Source organism: Lucilia sericata, unplaced genomic scaffold (assembly GCF_015586225.1).
Source record: "Lucilia sericata isolate MDLA Ls3-8-SP2 unplaced genomic scaffold, ASM1558622v1 Contig001809F_arrow, whole genome shotgun sequence".
NCBI classification, from domain to species: Eukaryota; Metazoa; Arthropoda; class Insecta; order Diptera; family Calliphoridae; genus Lucilia; species Lucilia sericata.
The window spans coordinates 20,496-41,328 of record NW_023995708.1 but is presented as its reverse complement, the minus strand read 5'-3'; the positions used below and the strand labels follow the sequence as shown (position 1 = coordinate 41,328).

General features: G+C 32.4%; 1 protein-coding gene and 1 long non-coding RNA gene across 4 annotated transcripts; one reads left to right on the top strand and one right to left on the bottom strand.

Annotated features, from left to right (window-relative positions):
- Window positions 1–365: 365 nt before the first annotated feature.
- On the top strand, window positions 366–19,877 carry LOC119612710 (F-box/WD repeat-containing protein 7). 2 transcript variants are annotated; one of them, XM_037968556.1, is made up of 7 exons: window positions 366–650; window positions 13,900–17,617; window positions 17,687–17,868; window positions 17,936–18,161; window positions 18,223–18,433; window positions 18,519–18,690; window positions 19,422–19,877. In XM_037968556.1, exons 2-7 carry the CDS (start codon window positions 14,033–14,035, stop codon window positions 19,531–19,533), a joined length of 4,488 nt encoding a protein of 1,495 aa, XP_037824484.1. In that variant the 5' UTR covers window positions 366–650; window positions 13,900–14,032; the 3' UTR covers window positions 19,534–19,877. The 2 variants fall into 2 exon arrangements, with proteins under 2 accessions (XP_037824484.1, XP_037824485.1); XM_037968557.1 differs by lacking the exon at window positions 366–650 and adding an exon at window positions 1,062–1,208.
- On the bottom strand, window positions 3,285–4,113 carry LOC119612711. 2 transcript variants are annotated; one of them, XR_005232167.1, is made up of 2 exons: window positions 3,765–4,113; window positions 3,285–3,715 (listed from the first exon to the last, which is right to left on the bottom strand). It is a non-coding gene; the product is annotated as an uncharacterized LOC119612711 (long non-coding RNA). The 2 variants fall into 2 exon arrangements; XR_005232166.1 differs by having other exon boundaries at window positions 3,285–3,671.
- Window positions 19,878–20,833: the final 956 nt, after the last annotated feature.

Sequence of the window (20,833 nt, the reverse complement as noted above, 5' to 3'; positions counted from 1 at the left end):
GGCAGCACTGCCACACGTTTTATGAAAGAAATTCTACACACAGTTGTAAACAAAGAGTATTAAACTCGAAAACATAATATTACCAGATTTACTTGAAGCAAAATAAACTGCCTTACTTAGAAAACTGTATTACCTTAATTTTTTGTTGGATTTTTAAATCGCAAACTAAATGCATAATAAATTATTAATGAAAGTAAATTGCTACTAGAAAATGCCTTTTTCGAAATCCAAATATGTATTTACTAATTTTTATGTTATATATCTAATAAAAGAAATCGCCACTTATATTACCTTTTTTCACAGCAATTTGGCAGCACTCTTCAAAATGTCGCCTTTGACGTTTTTCCATTGCAATTTGACGATTATTCAACTTTAATCGTTTGGCAGCACTGTGTGAAAGAAACGACGAAATCTGTCGAAGAAGTAGCAATATTTTTTTAATTAAAATAAGCTGGCCAATTTTCAGCTAGTAACATTTATAAAAACATAAAAAACTAATAATATTTAACAAATAATTAACTAAAATATAATAATAAACAGAAATTGTGGAAATATACCACAAGAAAACGTGATTTTCTAAAGAAAATAAAACCAAGAAGTTCACTGTGAGAAAAAAAGGCAGCAGCAGCAAAAATACTTAATTGGTCGAGGTAAGAAAAGAAGTGGTTGGCTTTTCTTTTTTGTCAAGAAAAAAAATAAAGAAAAAGTTTTGCATAAAATTTCTACCATCGAAAACTGACGAAATATAATTTCAAAAAAATGTCAAACCTCAATATTTAAAGTAAATTTTGCAAACTTTGAAAAAGAAAACCTAGAAAAAAATGCTGAATAGAAAATAAAAATTCTTATAATAAAAAAATTTTCTGGGTGTCGTGACGTTTGCCATATGTGTGGTTGTGTTATAACACTTTAAAAAACTAACGAGACTTACGAAGCGACGGCGATGTTTCGTGCGGTCGACGTTATTTGCTTCAAATGTTTGATACAAACTTTTTGTATCAAAACATATATTCATGTATAAAGAAAGTCAACAATAGCTGCAGCAGCGGGTTTTTTGTTGGTTGCAGCGCAGTTTTTTGGTTTGTCGTGTCCATGTTTATTTAGGCGCAGTGTTGCATTGCAGGTGTCGTCCGTCGTCATCGTAGTGTGAGGTTATGGGACTGTCATCACAGCACACAATGGATGCAAAAAAGTTTACCAATAAAAGTGTGAGATTTTCCTTTTTTGCCCAAATGTTTACATTAATTTTGTGTGTTAAAATTTCTATTAAGATTAATAATTTTAATGGCTATTGCGTAGTTGAATGTTTTCAAATTTTTTGTTAATGTTGTCAAAATGTGGTGTTTGTTGTTATTTTAATTTTAGCCTTGATACAAAAGCACTGTTTTATCGATTTATGTATACAAATGTTTTGAGTAAAATTTTTGTTTATTTTTTATTAATTTAATGATAGTTAAATGATTTACAGTTAAAAGTTATGTTGTTTTCCTCTAGCCGATATTCCATGTTTTGATTAAAACATTTTGCGAAATATTTTGGGTTTAACATGTACCCTTAAAAAAGCTTTTTATAATATCCATCCAACATAAAGCATTAACGAGTAAAAAAGTGAGGTCTGTCAGGACCGATTTTGTTTTACCCTATACAGATAAAAACTTGAATTCTAAAGTTAGTCCTATAGACACGCTATGAACAGTTTGGATCAATTGCCACAAAATTAAATTTATGTAATTTTACTACTAAAACCATAGATATGTATGTGGAAGTTTTTAATAATCATGTACTAACCATTACAAGATTCATGTACATAATAAAACAGTACATTAAAAAGTTATTTGTATAGAATTTCATCTGGGTAAGAGATTTATTTAAGTAATAAGAGTTATTTCGGATTTCTAAATTTGTTAGATCTATAAGTACCTATTAGTCAGTTACGAGACTATTTTACAATTCATTGATTCAAATGGCTAAGCATACAAACCAACACGAACTGTTTAGTTAATAACACATAAATTGTTTGCACTGAAGGAACTTTCCCAAATTTGTCATTAGACATTAGGTTGCAATCCGTAATTGTTTATTTTAAAGCGTATATTCTGAAGAAAATTTACAAAATGAACAAACTTAAATAATTGTAAACACGAATTGAACTACAACTAAACTAAAACTGAACATCTGCTAAACTTGAAGTGAACTATAACTGAATTAGAACTGAGTTAGAACTGAGCTAGAATTGACCTAGAACTGAACTAGGACTGTACTAGAACTGAACTAGAACTGAACTAGAACCGAACTAAAACTGAACTAGAACTGAACTAGAACTGAACTAGAACTGAACTAGAACTGAACTAGAACTGAACTAGAACTGAACTAGAACTGAACTAGAACTGAACTAGAACTGAACTAGAACTGAACTAGAACTGAACTAGAACTGAACTAGAACTGAACTAGAACTGAACTAGAACTGAACTAGAACTGAACTAGAACTGAACTAGAACTGAACTAGAACTGAACTAGAACTGAACTGAACTGGAACCGAACTAGAACTGAACTAGAACTGAACTAGAACTGAACTAGAACTGAACTAGAACTGAACTAGAACTGAACTAGAACTGAACTAGAACTGAACTAGAACTGAACTAGAACTGAACTAGAACTGAACTAGAACTGAACTAGAACTGAACTAGAACTGAACTAGAACTGAACTAGAACTGAACTAGAACTGAACTAGAACTGTACTAGAACTGTACTAGAACTGTACTAGAACTGAACTAGAACTGAACTAGAACTGAACTAGAACTGAACTAGAACTGAACTAGAACTGAACTCGAACTGAAATAGAATTGAACTAGAACTGAACTAGAACTGAACTAGGACTGAACTAGAACTGAACTAGAACTGAACTAGAACTGAACTAGAACTGAACTAGAACTGAACTAGAACTGAACTAGAACTGAACTAGAACTGAACTAGAACTGAATTAGAACTGAACTAGAACTTAAATAGAACACAACTAGTACAGATCTAGAACTGAACTACAACAAAACTAAACTTGAATTGAACTAGAACTGAACTAAAACAGAACTAGAATTAGACTAGAACTGAAGTAAATCTTATTTATAAGTGAACTAGTAACGTACTATGAATCAACAATAACTGAACTAAAACTGGACTGGAACTTTTAAATTATTAAATCATTAATAGAAATGATATTGTTGAAAATTTAGCAAAATAAATTTAATTATACATGCAAAGATATAAAATAATTTATAGAAATTTTGATATATATTTTGCAAAAACCAAAAATTGTATTTCATAACATTACAAATCAGACCACCCTGATCAGTATAAGTAATAAATGATTAAGCATGAAATTTAACACAATTAATGCCCATTTTATATAATTTCCCACGCATGTGTAACAACACACAGCCTTTGTCAAACAAAAATACACATGTCTCTGATTATGTATGTATTTACTTTTTTACCGCCAATAACTTTTGTAAATTACATTTTAAATTTTGTGCATATTGCTGCTGCAAACTACCATTTCCCAGCCACTTTATTGGTTAGTTGTGAATATTTTAGTGTCACCAATATATAAACATCAGCAACCAAGAACAACAACACTCTACTTTAAAGGGCTTCTTCTGCAAATGTGCTCACACATCCTTTACAAAAATAAAATGTATAAAGAAGAAAAGGAGAAAAGAAACTAAAGAAAAAGTTTAAGATTTGTCTGGGAAAATATATAAAATACGAACGAATATCGTTTTGTGTATTATACTTTAGAAGATTTACAGGTAGATCAAGAGCTCGCAATGACGTTACCAATGATGATGGTTTGTGATGTGTTAAAGATGAGCTGCTGCTGCGTCAGCTAGCTCAACTGGGTTTTTTTTTTTTTCTTATTTCTTCAGATTTCTTTTTTGTGTAACTGCTGCTTATAGTTCAGTGACTGATCTTGGGCATATGAAACCTCACAGGAAACAAGAGAAACAGCAGGGTATTACCTTATGTTTTTCTTCTTTTCATTTTTTATTCTTTTTATACATTTACTTGTGTGCATATTTTTTTTGCGAGTACAGAGCGATTGTAATGTAACTTTAAAAATAAAAATAACAAAAAGTAAATGACAAAAAGAAAAATAAATATCCTCTTCTATATATTGCAAAAATTATAAATAAAAGAATCGAAAAGAATAAGATAAAGAGAAGAATATAGAGAAGAATTCAATTGTTGGAAGTATAAGAGAGAGGAGAGCTATAAAATGAATTAAATTTTACGACATTGTTCGTTTACTGTGAATTGGCTGAGTAATGGCATTGAGAAATAATATGTACTTTGTTGTGTTTTGTTTTTATTTTTTGCATTACATGTGGTATATAAAAGAATGTATTGTGTTTGGGGAATACAAACGAATACTTTTGTTTTGGGTTTTAATTATTTGCAAGACCTGTTTGCAATGGCTTTGTAGTTTTCAAAATCAAAGTTTTTTCTCGAAGTGTATGAAACTCGATTTTTCACAAAATGCCTAAAGAACTGAACTAGAACTGAACTAGAACTGAACTAGAACTGAACTAGAACTGAACTAGAACTGAACTAGAACTGAACTAGAACTGAACTAGAACTGAACTAGAACTGAACTAGAACTGAACTAGAACTGAACTAGAACTGAACTAGAACTGAACTAGACCTGAACTAGAACTGAACTAGAACTGAACTAGAACTGAACTAGAACTGACTAGAACTGAACTAGAACTGAACTAGAACTGAACTAGAACTGAACTAGAACTGAACTAGAACTGAACTAGAACTGAACTAGAACTGAACTAGAACTGAACTAGAACTGAACTAGAACTGAACTAGAACTGAACTAGAACTGAACTAGAACTGAACTAGAACTGAACTAGAACTGAACTAGAACTGAACTAGAACTGATCTAGAACTGAACTAGAACTGAACTAGAACTGAACTAGAACTGAACTAGAACTGAACTAGAACTGAACTAGAACTGAACTAGAACTGAACTAGAACTGAACTAGAACTGAACTAGAACTGAACTAGAACTGAACTAGAACTGAACTAGAACTGAACTAGAACTGTACTAGAACTGTACTAGAACTGAACTAGAACTGAACTAGAACTGAACTAGAACTGAACTTGAACTGAACTAGAACTGAACTGGAACTAAACTAGAAGTGAACTCGAATTGAGCTAGATCTGAACTAAAACTGTACTAGAACTGAACTGGAATTTACTAGAACTGAACTAGAACTGAACTAGAACTGAACTAGAACTGAACTAGAACTGAACTAGAACTGAACTAGAACTGAACTAGAACTGAACTAGAACTGAACTAGAACTGAACTAGAACTGAACTAGAACTGAACTAGAACTGAACTAGAACTGAACTGGAACTGAACTAGAACTGAACTAGAACTGAACTAGAACTGAACTAGAACTGAACTAGAACTGAAATAGAACTGAACTAGAACTGAACTAGAACTGAACTAGAACTGAACTAGAACTGAACTAGAACTGACTCAGAACTGAACTGGAATTTACTAGAACTGAACTAGAACTGAAAGGGCCTAGATATGAACTAGAACAAGACATAGTTTCGCTTTGTATGCAACACTTATAGAGATTTTACAAACCTTGCAAATATTGGAAGTTTAATAAAAACATTTTTGTTTACAAGATCGCTAAATGTAAACAGCTTAAAAATTTAAAAGTCAAATGTTAAAGTAAAATGTCGAATTTAACATTAATTCACTAAAAAACATTCCCTTTGTTGACAAAATTTCTAGAAAATTTGCAATACTTGCATCTGCAATAGTAAACTAGTTTTTAAAAATGGTTTATTTAAATTATAATAATCTTTTATTATTAAGCTCTAGGGAAAACAAGTATTCTTCTTAACCATGAAAACAAAGTCATAAGTAATTGAAATAAAAAACGAAAACAAATACTGTCCCCTTCCCTTATTTGAAAAACAATTAAAAATATGAAAAATAGCCACTAGTTCTAAACCCGACACAGGGTAGCATATTTGCCAGCTGTTAGTTTTCGTCATCAAAGTGTCAAATTCATATTTGAATATTAATTATTATTATTTTAAGCATAAACAGCAAAATATAAAAAGATGACATTCTTTAAAAATACTGATGACACAATCAACGACAATTTTCATCAACACAATATTCTTCTTGATAGTTTTTTGTTTTTTTTTTTTTTTCTTTTTATTTTTAATCAAAACTGAATGGAAGCTGCTGAGAATTTATCCAGTAACAACAAACACAACAATATAAATGAGTGATATTAAATGAAAGTGAAGAAGATACACAACACAAGATGCGTTTTACCTAAATCTAGACACTATAGTTTTACTTCAATTCTCAACGAGTGTAAAAATGATTGTGTGATTTTGTTGCTGTTGTTGTTGTTGTTGCTGATGCAGTTATATAAAAATTGTACTATGGGAATTTTTATTCCTCTAAACAGGAATACTACACCTCTACTATATACACATAACTATACAACTTCTTTTTTGTAAAGGTATAGTTTTGAATTAAAGATTTTTTTCATTGATTGCCAATTTGTTATGCTTTAGAATTCATTTGAAATTTTCTGCTGTGTTTTTTTTTTTTTTCTTTTCGATTTTATGGTATGTATTCTGTTAAGTTTTTTGTTGTTGTTTTATATTACAGCTTAGAAAAATATTGTTTTTTTTTTTGCTGAAAGAAAATTCATAAGCAATGAAGAGAGAAATGTTTTCGTCACTCTAGCAAATTTATTGTGAAATTTGTAGGGGGTTTTTGTATAGGTTTTAATCCATAGAATTTAAGGCGTTTCTTTGGACACCATTAATTTTTGTATGTGATCTTGCAAACTGAAACATTTTTGTTAGAATTTTTACGTTTGCAAGGGTAAGTTACTTTGCAATTATATTTTATTTGCAAGAGTAGTAAATTTTCTATAAATTTAAACTGCAAAACTAAATTCTATTTTAATTTTAACTTAAATTCAATGTAAAGTTTTTCTCATTTAAAAAATGTCATCTTGTTTACAGCTTGCATATTTGCAACACATATTTTTAATGATTTTAGGACTTGCAAGTCTTGCAAGAAAAGCAAATTTTCTATACACTTTAACTACTAAATTAAAATCAACATATATATGTCATTTCTGTCTGAAAACTATAATATTGTTTACATCTTGCATATTTGCAACACAGCTTTGCAAATATAAATAAACTTGACACGAACATTTTTACATATTTTATATGCAAACTGAAGCATTTTTGTTAAGCTTATTTCATTTGCAAGGGTTATATGTATTATAATCGTAAGTTTAGCAATTGTTTAGAAATTGTAACTTTAAAACGAAATTCAGTTTTCATTTTAACTTAAATTCAACATAAAGTTTTCATACTTCAAAACTATTATCTTCTATACACCTTGCTTATTTGCAATAGTGATTTGCAATGATTTTTGGTCTTGCAAATATAAATAAAAGTCTTTTAATAACAGTTTTACATATTTTGAAATGCAAACTGAAGCACGCTAGATAATAATATAATAATTTATGAATTTTATTTGCAAGGGTAATGTGCAAGAGTAGAAAACTCTAACTACAAAACGAAAGTCTGATTTAATTTTACTTAAGTTCAATATTTGTGTTTCTGACTTCAAAACTATAATCCTTTTGACATCTTGCAAAACAAGTTTGCAATGGTATTCGATCTTGAAAATATAAATAAATTTCTTTTTACATATTTTATGTGCAAACTGGAGCGTTTTTATTTAAATTACTATGTTTACAAGGGTATTAAAGTTAGAAATTATTATATTTGAAAGTTTTGTTTAATAAATGCTCTAATTTACAACGATTTTTAACTTTGCAAATTTCCATAATTTTAGAAAATAATAGTTTTACATGAGTTGTTATTGTGATCTTGCAAATATAAATAAAATGCTAAAATTAATATACAACCTTGCATATTTACAAGACTTATTTACAATGATTTTTAGTCTTGCAAATTTACTTTAACATAAAAAGTAACAATTTCAGACATTTTTGTGTTTTTATTTTGCATACAGGAGCATTTTTTCAAAAGCAATGTTTACAAGGGCGCGATTTACTACAAATGTTGAATTCTTAAAATTACAAATCTTCAAATACTTAAAATATTTTAAATCAGTTTCTTTGCTATTTCCTTAAAAATGATTAAAATATCAACAAGGTTAGGTATATCTTCGCACCCCTTATATACACTTTACCAAATTAGTATCCCGGTTAAATATTTGCTAATCTCCTCTATGTTTATATTACCTGTGTATATACTTTATATAATCCCAATATTCTAACTCCCCTGCAAACATTTCAACAATCTTTACTACACTCATACACATCCATAGCTATTTTTGACTTTAAATATTTTGCAAGGTAATTTAAAACGAAAAAAAAAGAAAAACGACAAAAAGATTCTCTACCTCCTCCTCTTTCATTGACCTCTAATACAAAAAATATTCTTTTGATGATACGAAAAATTGTTTATTTTGAAATCTGCTTTTAAAACCGAAGAAATCTTCTTTACTTTATCTGCTGCTGATGCTTCACTTGTGAATTTTTGTTGTTGTTGTTGTTTGCATTTTAAAAATATTTCCTTCATTGATGGCTGGTTGGGTTGGTTGGTTGCTTCGCTGGTTGTTCAGTTTGTCAGCCAGCCTGCCTTGCGGGTTGTTTTCTTAATAACTCAGCAACTAGGACCAAACAAAAAATATGTTTTTTGTTGTTACACACACACACTCTGTATATCTGTCTGTTATTGTAGTTGCTTTTTTGCTCACCATCTTCTTCTTCTTCTCGGTTCCATGTGTTCATCAGTTGGTGTTTTCTTTTTTGGATGTGTGTGTATTTTCCCATCGTTTTATTTGCTTATTTTTCGTTTTGTTTTTATTATATCTGGATTTTTATTTTACTGCCACTTCTACGTGAGAATAACAACTGCCGCCTTGTGACTGTGATCTTTCTTAGTTTCTTACTACTACTTTGTTGTATCTCGTGGAAGAGCAAAAAATCTTTGTAGTTTTTGGTTTTTGTTGTTTATTTTCTGTTAGGAGGGATGCGAATTTTCTGGATATTGGTACTAAAATGTGTAGTTTGATGAAATAATGTACTTTTTTTTGGGGGAGTTGCAATTCTTTCGGAATATGTATTTAAAATCTGTTTTTGAACTGAACTAGAACTGAACTAGAACTGAACTAGAACTGCATTAGAACTGCATTAGAACTGAACTAGAAGTGAACTAGAACTGAACTAGAACTGAACTAGAACTGAACAAGAACTGAACAAGAACTGAACTGAACTGAACTAGAACTGAACTAGAACTGAACTAGAACTGAACTATAACTGAACTACAACTGAACTAGAATTGAACTAGAACTGAACTAGAACTGAGCTGAACTAGAACTGAGCTGAACTAGAACTGAACTAGAACTGAACTAGAACTGAACTAGAACTGAACTAGAACTGAACTAACTGAACTAGAACTGAACTAGAACTGAACTAGAACTGAACTAGAACTGAACTAGAACTGAACTAGAACTGAACTAGAACTGAACTAGAACTGAACTAGAACTGAACTAGAACTGAACTAGAACTGAACTAGAACTGAATAGAACTGAACTAGAACTGACTAGAACGAACTAGAACTGAACTAGAACTGAACTAGAACTGAACTAGAACTGAACTAGAACTGACTAGAACTGAACTAGAACTGAACTAGAACTGAACTAGAATGAACTAGAACTGAACTAGAACTGACTAGAACTGAACTAGAACTGAACTAGAACTGAACTAGAACTGAACTAGAACTGAACTAGAACTTGAACTAGAACTGAACTAGATGAACTGAACTGAATAGAACTGAATTAGAACTGAACTAGAACTGAACTAGAACTGAATGAACTAGGACTGAACTAGAACTGAACTAGAAGTGAACTGACACTAGAAATGAACTAGATCTGAACTAGAACTGAACTAGAACTGAACTAGAACTGAACTAGAACTGAACTTTGACTGAACTACAACTGAACTAGAAGTGAACTGAACTAGAACTGAACTAGAACTGACTAGAAACTGAACTAGAACTGAACTAAAACAGAACTAGAACTGAACTGGAAATTTTCAAGAAAATTATATGTATATCTTAGTCAAAACAGCCAAACAGTATAAATGGTATGAATATATAGGATAGAAATCACTTGAACAAATTTCTTAAAAGAACAATAGCATGTTTGCAAACATATTTGAACTCATTTGCAATAAATGGGAGCAAAATTTTAAATTATTTCTACTTAATACTAAGAACTTAGTCATTCACTTCAACTCAGGTACTAAATTTTAATCACAGATAGTACTTAAACCTAAAAACAATGCATCTCCATACATCTCTGTGGTACTGACATTTGTTGTAGTTAATATTGTTGTTGTAATAGCATCATCATTATTATCAACAACTTCCATTTGTTTCCATTTCGTTTTAGTTGCTGTTGTTGTCTGTTTTAATTTTATTTCATCTTATTTTTTTGTACACAAATACTCCACCACTATGGGAATTTTGCCATTTTTTGTCCGTTCCGTTTATACACTTTATTTTTATTTTCCTATTCTCTCTCTCCGTCAGTCAGTCGGTATTAATTCATTGCGGAATGTTGGTTGGCAGTTGTGTATTGTGGATTTGTACTACGACGAGTAGGTAGTAGAGTGATGAGTTGTATTGAGTATAATCGTATATTTCAGTTGCGTTCAGTTTTGTAAACGAAGAGAAGGATTACTTTTTTTCTCCAGTCATTTTTTATTTATATTTTTCATAAGTTTAAATTTGTAATTATGATAAATTAATATTACTTTAATTGAATGTTGATTAATTTGTGGTAATTTAGTTTTTTCATTTAGTTTTTCTTTAAAGTATATATAATAAATAAAAATGAATTCTAAAGAACTCGGAAAGTGTGTAATTACTTAAAATGAAGTTAATATTTACAACATGTGTAATACAAGAAAAAAATAATATTGAAAAAAGTAGAGTATCGATGGTAACAAAAGAAACAGGTGTTTTGAGGTTCTTTTTTCGTGTTTCGATTTTCATTCTGCAAATTGGCCATTTAACCTTTGGTTGCTGTTGCATTATGACGTCTGCTAACATAGTGTATTGCTAAATAAATAAAATCACACACAATATATTGGAATTTATAAAATGTTTACTTGTGAAAAAAATTATTTGTTTGCAACAACATTATTAACGTGTTTAAAATAATTGTGAGTTCATTTAAATTGTTTAAAAATCTCTTTGTGATAAAAAATTGGCGTTTTGTTTAATACCCGGAATACCTAAAAGGTTATGATTTTACTATAATTCTGAAAAATGTGAATAATTTTAACTAATTTATTTGAGCTCTTTTTTTTACTGCCTTTTCTAAAAAGTCGAAACAAAAGTAAATGGAAATCAACAAAAATGTTTAAAAATGTTTTTATTTAATTTGTTTTTCGCCATGGTGGCGAAATGTAATTAAATATATATGTAATTAATTTATTTATAACCAAATGATTAAATAATAAATAATCTAAAAATTAAGCTACACTTCGAATTTATATACATAAATGACTACGATTCTCAATTTCTTCCTGAATAACCAGAAGTATTAACACAAGAACGTAATCTTGAACTCCATTGTCAGCGACAAACTTATCTTTTCTCAACAGTTGGAACTTCGATTCAGAATAACCCGGTTGCCAACTCAGCAGTATCAACCAAAATTAGAACTTAACTATAACTGAACTAGAACTGAACTTGAACTGAACTAGAACTGAACTAGAACTGAACTAGAACTGAACTAGAACTGAACTAGAACTGAACTAGAACTGAACTAGAACTGAACTAGAACTGAACTAGAACTGAACTAGAACTGAACTAGAACTGAACTAGAACTGAACTAGAACTGAACTAGAACTGAACTAGAACTGAACTAGAACTAAACTAGAACTGAACTAGAACTGAACTAGACTGAACTAGAACTGAACTAGAACTGAACTAGAACTGAACTAGAACTGAACTAGAACTGAACTAGAACTGAACTAGAACTGAACTAGAACTGAACTAGAACTGAACTAGAACTGAACTAGAACTGAACTAGAACTGAACTAGAACTGAACTAGAACTGAACTAGAACTGAACTAGAAACTGAACTAGAACTGAACTAGAACTGAACTAGAACTGAACTAGAACTGAACTAGAACTGAACTAGAACTGAACTAGAACTGAACTAGAACTGAACTAGAACTGAACTAGAACTGAACTAGAACTGAACTAGAACTGAACTAGAACTGAACTAGAACTGAACTAGAACTGAACTAGAACTGAACTAGAACTGAACTAGAACTGAACTAGAACTTGAACTAGAACTGAACTAGAACTGACTAGAACTGAACTAGAACTGAACTAGAACTGAACTAGAACTGAACTAACTGAACTAGAACTGAACTATAACTGAACTAGAACTGAACTAGAACTGAACTAGAACTAGAACTGAACTAGAACTAGAACTGAACTGAACTAGAACTGAACTAGAACTGAACTAGAACTGAACTAGAACTGACTAGAACTGAACTAGAAACTGAACTAGAACTGAACTAGAACTGAACTAGAACTGAACCTAGACTGATAGAACTGAACTAGAACTGAACTAGAACTGAACTAGAACTGAACTAGAACTGAACTAGAACTGAACTAGAATCTGAACTAGAACTGAACTAGAACTGAACTAGAACTGAACTAGAACTGAACTAGAACGGAACCTAGAACTGAACTAGAATGAACTAGAACTGAACTAGAACTGAACTAGAACTGCACTAGAACTTGAACTAGAACTGAACTAGAACTGAAACTAGAACTGAACTAGAATTAACTAGAACTGAACTATAACACTGAACTAGAACTGAACTCGAACTGAACTAGAACTGAACTAGAACTGACACTAGAATGACTAGAACTACTAGAACTGAACTAGAACTGAACTAGAACTGAACTAGAACATAGAACTGAATAACTGAACTAGAACTGAACTAATGAACTAGAACTGAACTAGAACTGAACCTAGAACTGAACTAAACTGAACTAGAACTGAACTAGACCTGAACTAGAACTGAACTAGAACTGAACTAGAACTGAACTCGGAATGAACTAGAACTGAACTAGAACTGAACTAGAACTGAACTAGAACTGAACTAGAACTGAACTAGAACTGAACTAGAACTGAACTAGAACTGAACTAGAACTGAACTAGAACTGAACTAGAACTGAACTAGAACTGAACTAGAACTGAACTAGAACTGAACTAGAACTGAACTAGATCTGAACTAGAACTGAACTAGAACTGAACTAGAACTGAACTAGAACTGAACTAGAACTGAACTAGAACTGAACTAGAACTGAACTAGAACTGAACTAGAACTGAACTAGAACTGAACCAGAACTGAACCAGAACTGAACCAGAACTGAACCAGAACTGAACCAGAACTGAACCAGAACTGAACCAGAACTGAACTGAACTAGAACTGAACTAGAACTGAGCTAGAACTGAACTAGAACTGAACTAGATCTGAACTAAAACTGAACTAGACCGAACTAAAACTGAACTAATTATAATAGTAATTAAACAATCATTAGCAATAGTTCAAGCCTATAATCTAAATTTTCCATAATTTAAATCCGAACAGAAACAGAACTAAGTTTGCAGCATTTTTTATAGAAAATTTTCGCTATTTCAACATTTCATTACGTATTAACAATTAAATTAATAAACATTTCTATTTTTTCCTCTTTCTTTTCAGAACTTCAAACCTTCAAAATAAAAATTGCATAGACTATATAACGTAATACTTCATTACATTTATACAACCCACAAAATACGAGTGAAAAAGTCCAAGAAATAAAACAACAACCTTAATTCCTTTAAGGTATATTATGGAAGAAAAATGTATCGATCAATTTGAAACAGTCGCATTAAATCTAACCAAAACTTCTTCAAACATAACAACAACTATAACGCCAAGTAACAATTGTTCCAACAAGACACCATTTTTTATAACGTCGTCCTCGTCGTCTTCAACATCCTCAACATTATCGTCCACATCAAACGGCAGTCGCAGCAGTACTGATCAAATCTCTTTAAACTCTTCGGTAGATAAAGAAGATTTTGATAAGGCCACCACAAGTCGTAGTTCCATGTCTCTGCTACAAGAAGAATTTGAAACAAATTCACAACATGATTTTGCCGAAGTCTTGGACGAAGACGATGAGACAACAACATCGGGAGTATTGGAAGCATATGAGATAAGTTCCTCAAATCTATTGCCAACGACAAATGATGATGTCACCTCAGAACCGGTGGCGGTAGTGGATGATAGTTCCTCCACAGATGCCATACAAATAATAAAGGTTTCCGATGCATCCACTGAATCGGCAGCAAGTAATAATGGATTTTTTAATCCATCAGAGATTTATGTCATCAACGATGATGATGATGACGAGGAGGAAGATGATGAAGATGACGACGTTGATGAGGAAGAAGATGTTGTAAATGAAGCTGAAGATGATGACGATGTTGAAGAAATTATTGAGGGCAATTTAATAAATATAGACGACAATCTGCATATCGAAGAAGACGAAGATGATGATGATGTAGAAGATGCAGAAGATGAAGAGGAAGAATGTGATATGAATATCACAAATCAATCTTCCCAACGTTCAACACAAAATACCACCACCTCAACACAGGACTCTTCTACAACACAAAACCAAACTAATGGTGTTATTATGAGTACCAATGGAGCTATGATCTTCTTAGAAACTCCTGTTGTAGAAGAACAACAACATCATCATCACCATCATCTCCATCATTCGCAAATTACAAACTCCTCGAAGTCAACGTCCCTCAACGAATTTGCCAACGAAAACAATATGAAGCCAAAACGTTTAAGTGATGAATTTTCTAAAAATTCGGCAAATACAAATGAAACTCCCACTTCTTCGACGGCGGCAAGTAGTAAACTTTTGCAAGAGTCCAATGATATGATTTACGATTTAACCGAATCTCAACCCTGTCCCGAGACACAGGCTCATGAACGCATGTCATCACGTTTGAAAAAGATGAACTTGAATCACGGCAATACAAATAACAATATAAATTCTCAGGATTTGCCTACTTCCTCCTCTTCAAGTGCATCGAATTCATCATCGATCTTAATGCCCTCACTATCGGATATAGAGTCAATGGATTTAATTGAACGTCGTGACTTTGAACATGAACAACGTCTAACGGGAGGTATTATTTTAAAATCAAGTTCGCTGATTAAAAACAACGTGCTTGACTTGGGATTGGTTAAATCGCAACAACAACAGCAGCAGCAGAAAAACAATAACAATAATGCAAATAGTGGAGAGGAGCAACCTTCTAGTAGCCATTCCAGAGGATTTTCTTCTGATAGTAAATGTACCTATAAAGATTTGTCAGCAACACCCACAAGTAGTCGTAAACTAATGGTACGTCTAACCAAATCAACTGCCAAAATGAATTTGTGCAACACTCTAAGTCATAATCAACCACAACAACAACCGCAATCGCAACAGCAACAAGCGCAGGAACTTACTACAAAAACATCACAACGCAGCAGTACTGAACAACAACAACAAATACCAAAATCTTTAAACCTCTCCGCCAACTCTTCCTCATTGTCATCGACATTATCTGCCTCATCATCCTCCACCAACTCCTCATCATTAACACCAGCAATAGCATCCTCATCCGCATCAGGCATAACAGCAAATTCTACCAGCGTTATTGTGGAAGCCGCCTCTTCACACAATTCAGAAATTTATTCAAATTCCAATTCGAACGATAGTCTTACATCACGACCATCTTCAACTAGTTCGACGTTGAATAAACGTCCAGAAGTATTAACACAGGAGCAGAAAGTATACAACAAACACTCAACAGTCGCCGCAGCATCATCAACTTCTTTATCAGCAACAAATTCTTCATCCTCCACATCGTCCATATCCTCCACAGCTGCTCCATCTTGTGTACTCGAAAGTGGCTGTAGTCGCACCAGCGCCATACAACCTATTGTCAATAATTCTAATCATAATAGTAATTCATCCTCCTCCAATGAAGCACATGACGATGATGTTCAACCCTCCACTTCATCGGCCAGATGCCAATATGCTCCTCCACCCAGATCCCAAAGACAAGTGAATGCAAGTGCTCAAACTAGTGAACGCTATTTGTCCCGTTCGAATGCCATTGCTGGTGGAGCAGGAGTTTCCGCAAATGCCAGCAACGATGTTTGCTTGTCAGCGGCCGCTCTACCCAGCCGTAGTGGCAGCGCCAATCATCGCCGTTCTGAGATTTCCCAAAACCTTATGGATGGCTTTAGAATGCTCAACGAACATTTGGATAATAATTTCACTTTCAATCACCAGAATACTTCGTGGAATGATTGTGAGGAAAACAATTCAGATATCGAGGAGATTTGCACGTGTCATCAGAATTCCATGAGTGATGGCAGCAGTCATGGCGGTAGCATTAGTGATCTAAATGATGTTGATGAACTGGACGGTGGACATGTGTATGGCAAAGATGGTGGCGCCGATCTATCCTATAACATTATGCATAACCTTTCCATATCAGAAGATGCAGCAGCCTCGCCCGAATGTGTAGGAACACGGAAACGCAAATACACCGATACACGTCTAATGGAACATGACTACAACTCAGCCACAATAACGGGTAGTGGAGGTACGGGTGCGAGTCTGGAAAGTAACAGTCGTAAGCGTGTGGCTTATGATTTCACTTCAACACCTCGTTCGTCACAAGTTAATGCGGGAGCTTTGGTTCATATTTCCACACCTTCACAATTATTGGCCACCTCCTCCACCGGTTCACCTTTAGGCAGACGCACACCACGTTCCCTTATACCCACAAGAGATAATCCGCCACCAGAATTACAGCAATGGCTGTCACAATTCCAACGCTGGTCTCATGCAGAACGTCTCTTGGCTGTCGATCGTCTGATCGAACATTGTGAACCCACACAAGTGCGTCACATGATGAAAGTGATTGAACCACAATTTCAACGAGACTTTATTTCTTTACTACCTCGAGAGTTGGCATTGCAAGTACTTTCCTATTTGGATCCTAAGGATCTGTTGCGAGCCGCGCAAACCTGTCGCAGTTGGCGTTTCTTGTGCGATGACAACCTGTTGTGGAAGGAGAAATGTCGCCAGGCTCAAATATTGACTGAACCGCGGACGGATCGTCCAAAACGTGGTAGAGCCGGTAACATGCCACCGATTGCGTCGCCTTGGAAGGCGGCTTATATGCGTCAACACATAATCGAAATGAATTGGCGTTCACGACCCATACGTCAGCCAAAAGTACTGAAAGGACACGATGAGCATGTGATAACATGTTTACAATTCTCCGGAAATCGTATTGTCTCCGGTTCGGATGATAATACATTAAAGGTGTGGTCAGCGGTTACGGGAAGGGTGAGTTTTTGTTTTTGTTCTTATTTTTATTCAATTCTATATTAATCAATTTTGTTTTCAAAATTTCAGTGTTTACGCACTTTGGTGGGTCATACAGGCGGCGTTTGGTCTTCACAAATGTCGGGCAATATCATAATCTCAGGTAGTACGGATCGTACTCTTAAAGTTTGGGACATGGAAACGGGCCAATGTGTTCATACACTTTTGGGTCATACCTCCACCGTGCGTTGTATGCATCTACATGGCAACAAGTAAGTTGTTGGAAGATTTTATTGATATTTCATTAATAAATTCATCACTTTTTCGTTATTTTCACAGAGTTGTTAGTGGTTCTCGTGATGCTACTTTGCGTGTTTGGGATATTGAACAGGGTACTTGTTTAAGGGTTTTAGTTGGTCATTTAGCGGCCGTACGTTGTGTGCAATACGATGGTAAATTAATTGTATCAGGAGCTTATGATTATATGGTTAAAATTTGGCATCCAGAACGACCAGAATGTCTACACACTCTACAAGGTCATACTAATAGAGTTTATTCATTGCAAGTAAGTTTTACTTTCTTTCTAATTAAAATAGGATTCGAAATTTATTCTATATTATTCCCAGTTTGATGGCATTCATGTCGTTAGTGGTTCTTTGGACACCTCCATCAGAGTTTGGGATGTTGAAACCGGCAATTGTAAACATACTTTAATGGGTCATCAAAGTTTAACTTCTGGCATGGAATTACGTGAAAATATTTTAGTTTCCGGTAATGCTGATTCTACGGTTAAAGTTTGGGACATTACCACGGGACAATGTTTACAAACCTTGTCAGGTAAGTTGCCGGTTTTTGTTTTTTGAAAGGAATGTTGTTTCTTAATTTTTTTCCTTTTTGTTATTCTGTGTGTTTTTCAATTTAGGTTCCAATAAGCACCAATCGGCTGTTACATGTTTGCAATTTAATTCCCGCTTTGTTGTCACCAGTTCGGATGATGGCACCGTGAAATTATGGGATGTTAAGACTGGTGAATTTATACGCAATTTAGTTTCATTAGATTCGGGTGGTTCGGGTGGTGTTGTTTGGCGTATAAGGTGAGTTTGCTTCTTTTTTTAATATCTATCTATCTATCTACAGTCGTGCGACAAGTAGATAAGATAGATAGATAGATAGATAGATAGATAGATAGATAGATAGATAGATAGATAGATAGATAGATAGATAGATAGATAGATAGATAGATAGATAGATAGATAGATAGATATAGATAGATAGATAGATAGATAGATAGATAGATAGATAGATAGATAGATAGATAGATAGATAGATAGATAGATAGATAGATAGATAGATAGATAGATAGATAGATAGATAGATAGATAGATAGATAGATAGATAGATAGATAGATAGATAGATAGATAGATAGATAGATAGATAGATAGATAGATAGATAGATAGATAGATAGATAGATAGATAGATAGATAGATAGATAGATAGATAGATAGATAGATAGATAGATAGATAGATAGATAGATAGGTAAATAGATAGATAGATAGATAGATAGATAGATAGATAGATAGATAGATAGATAGATAGATAGATAGATAGATAGATAAATATAGATAGGTAGATAGATAGATAGATAGATAGATATAGATTGATAGATAGATAGATAGATAGATAGATATATAGATTGATAGATAGATATATAGATAGATAGATAGATAGATAGATGATAGATAGATAGATAGATATTATTCGGCACAGCCGACTTTAGAATCTTTATCTTAAACTAATTTAATCCTTTTTTTCTTTCTTCCAGAGCCAACGATACAAAATTAATCTGCGCAGTTGGATCACGTAACGGTACCGAAGAGACCAAACTAATGGTACTTGATTTTGATGTTGAAGGCGCTTGTGTTAAATGTTCATAGGAAATAAAAGCTAATTATTTAGTAACAATAATCAAGGAAAATCTTATCTCCAAATTGATTTTAGTACGTTATTATGTTTATAAATATTTCTTTAAAAGACGCCAAGTTTTAATCTATGCCTAAAGTGAGAAAAACGAAAAAAAAACACAAGTAATTATAACATATATACAACTTAATTTCCAAACAGTTGTAATAGCAAAAGGAATGCAAAACAAAAAAGGCTTTATAAGCTTAAAAAAATCATAATACAAAGGCTAAACTTAACTAATAATGCGCATAGTGTTTTCCAATTACAAAAACGAAAAAGCCCCCCCCTCTAAAGATAATACAAATACCTTAAAAAATGGAAAGTATTGCAATAACTTTCTGTTAAAGTATTTGTCATTTAAAAAAAATTTAGTTTAATTTTCTAAACTATACATTTCGCCCTGAAACATTTCTTGTTCATTATTTCGTTTTTTTTTATTATAATTAAAACGTTTTTTTAGCTTTTGTTTTATTATGATTTGCAAAACAGTACTGATATTGATAATTTTGTTCGTTGAAAACAAAATTTATTACAATTTTGTTTGTTATTACAAAAACAAACCGGCAAATTTTAGCTTTATGTTTATGTTTTTTTTATTATTATTATATATATAATTAATTAATTTAATTTAATGATTTATTAACAAAATTTAATTAAAATAATAATTGCTAAGAAACCACCAACACAACAACAACAACAACAAAAATACTTTGTTTTAGACGCCCCTCTTTGCAATCTTATATATATATATATATAGTTTTTCTGTTACACATATATTGTCTTGTTTTTTTTATAAAACAATTGAAATTTTGTTTGTTTTCTCTTTAAATGTTTTTGTTTAATCAATTAAATCAATTAACGCTTCCAAATGTCCAAAACAAACAACACAGTTAACGTTTTTTTTATATAGAAGAATTTGTTTTTTTGTTATTTTAAATCATAATTTGTTTTAAAAATCTCTATTAGTTAAAATTATTACTCCCCCCTTACCCTACAAAACAAATTTCTTGTATAAGTATTTTAAGCTCTTCCTTTAAATTTCTTTTGAAAGAAAAAACTCCCCCAAACCAATAACAACAAAAGAAAAAGAAAACCCCTTCTCTCTACTCACACTCAACAGACAAAGTACATTTACTATAATTCACATAATACAGAAACACCTCTTAAGAAGGCGTCCTCCTCAATTTATAAGGTATATATTTAGAAAATATTAAATAATAAAATATAAAAAAAATCTGCCCCAAATATTGCCAGTAAACAATATTGTACACA

Coding starts and splice junctions, on each gene's coding strand:
- LOC119612710 (XM_037968556.1), top strand. CDS start 14,033: ATGGAAGAAAAATGTATCGATCAATTTGAAACAGTCGCATTAAATCTA. Junction 18,434..18,518: donor ATGTTTACAAACCTTGTCAG/GTAAGTTGCCGG, acceptor TTTTCAATTTAG/GTTCCAATAAGCACCAATCG. Junction 18,691..19,421: donor GGTGTTGTTTGGCGTATAAG/GTGAGTTTGCTT, acceptor TCTTTCTTCCAG/AGCCAACGATACAAAATTAA.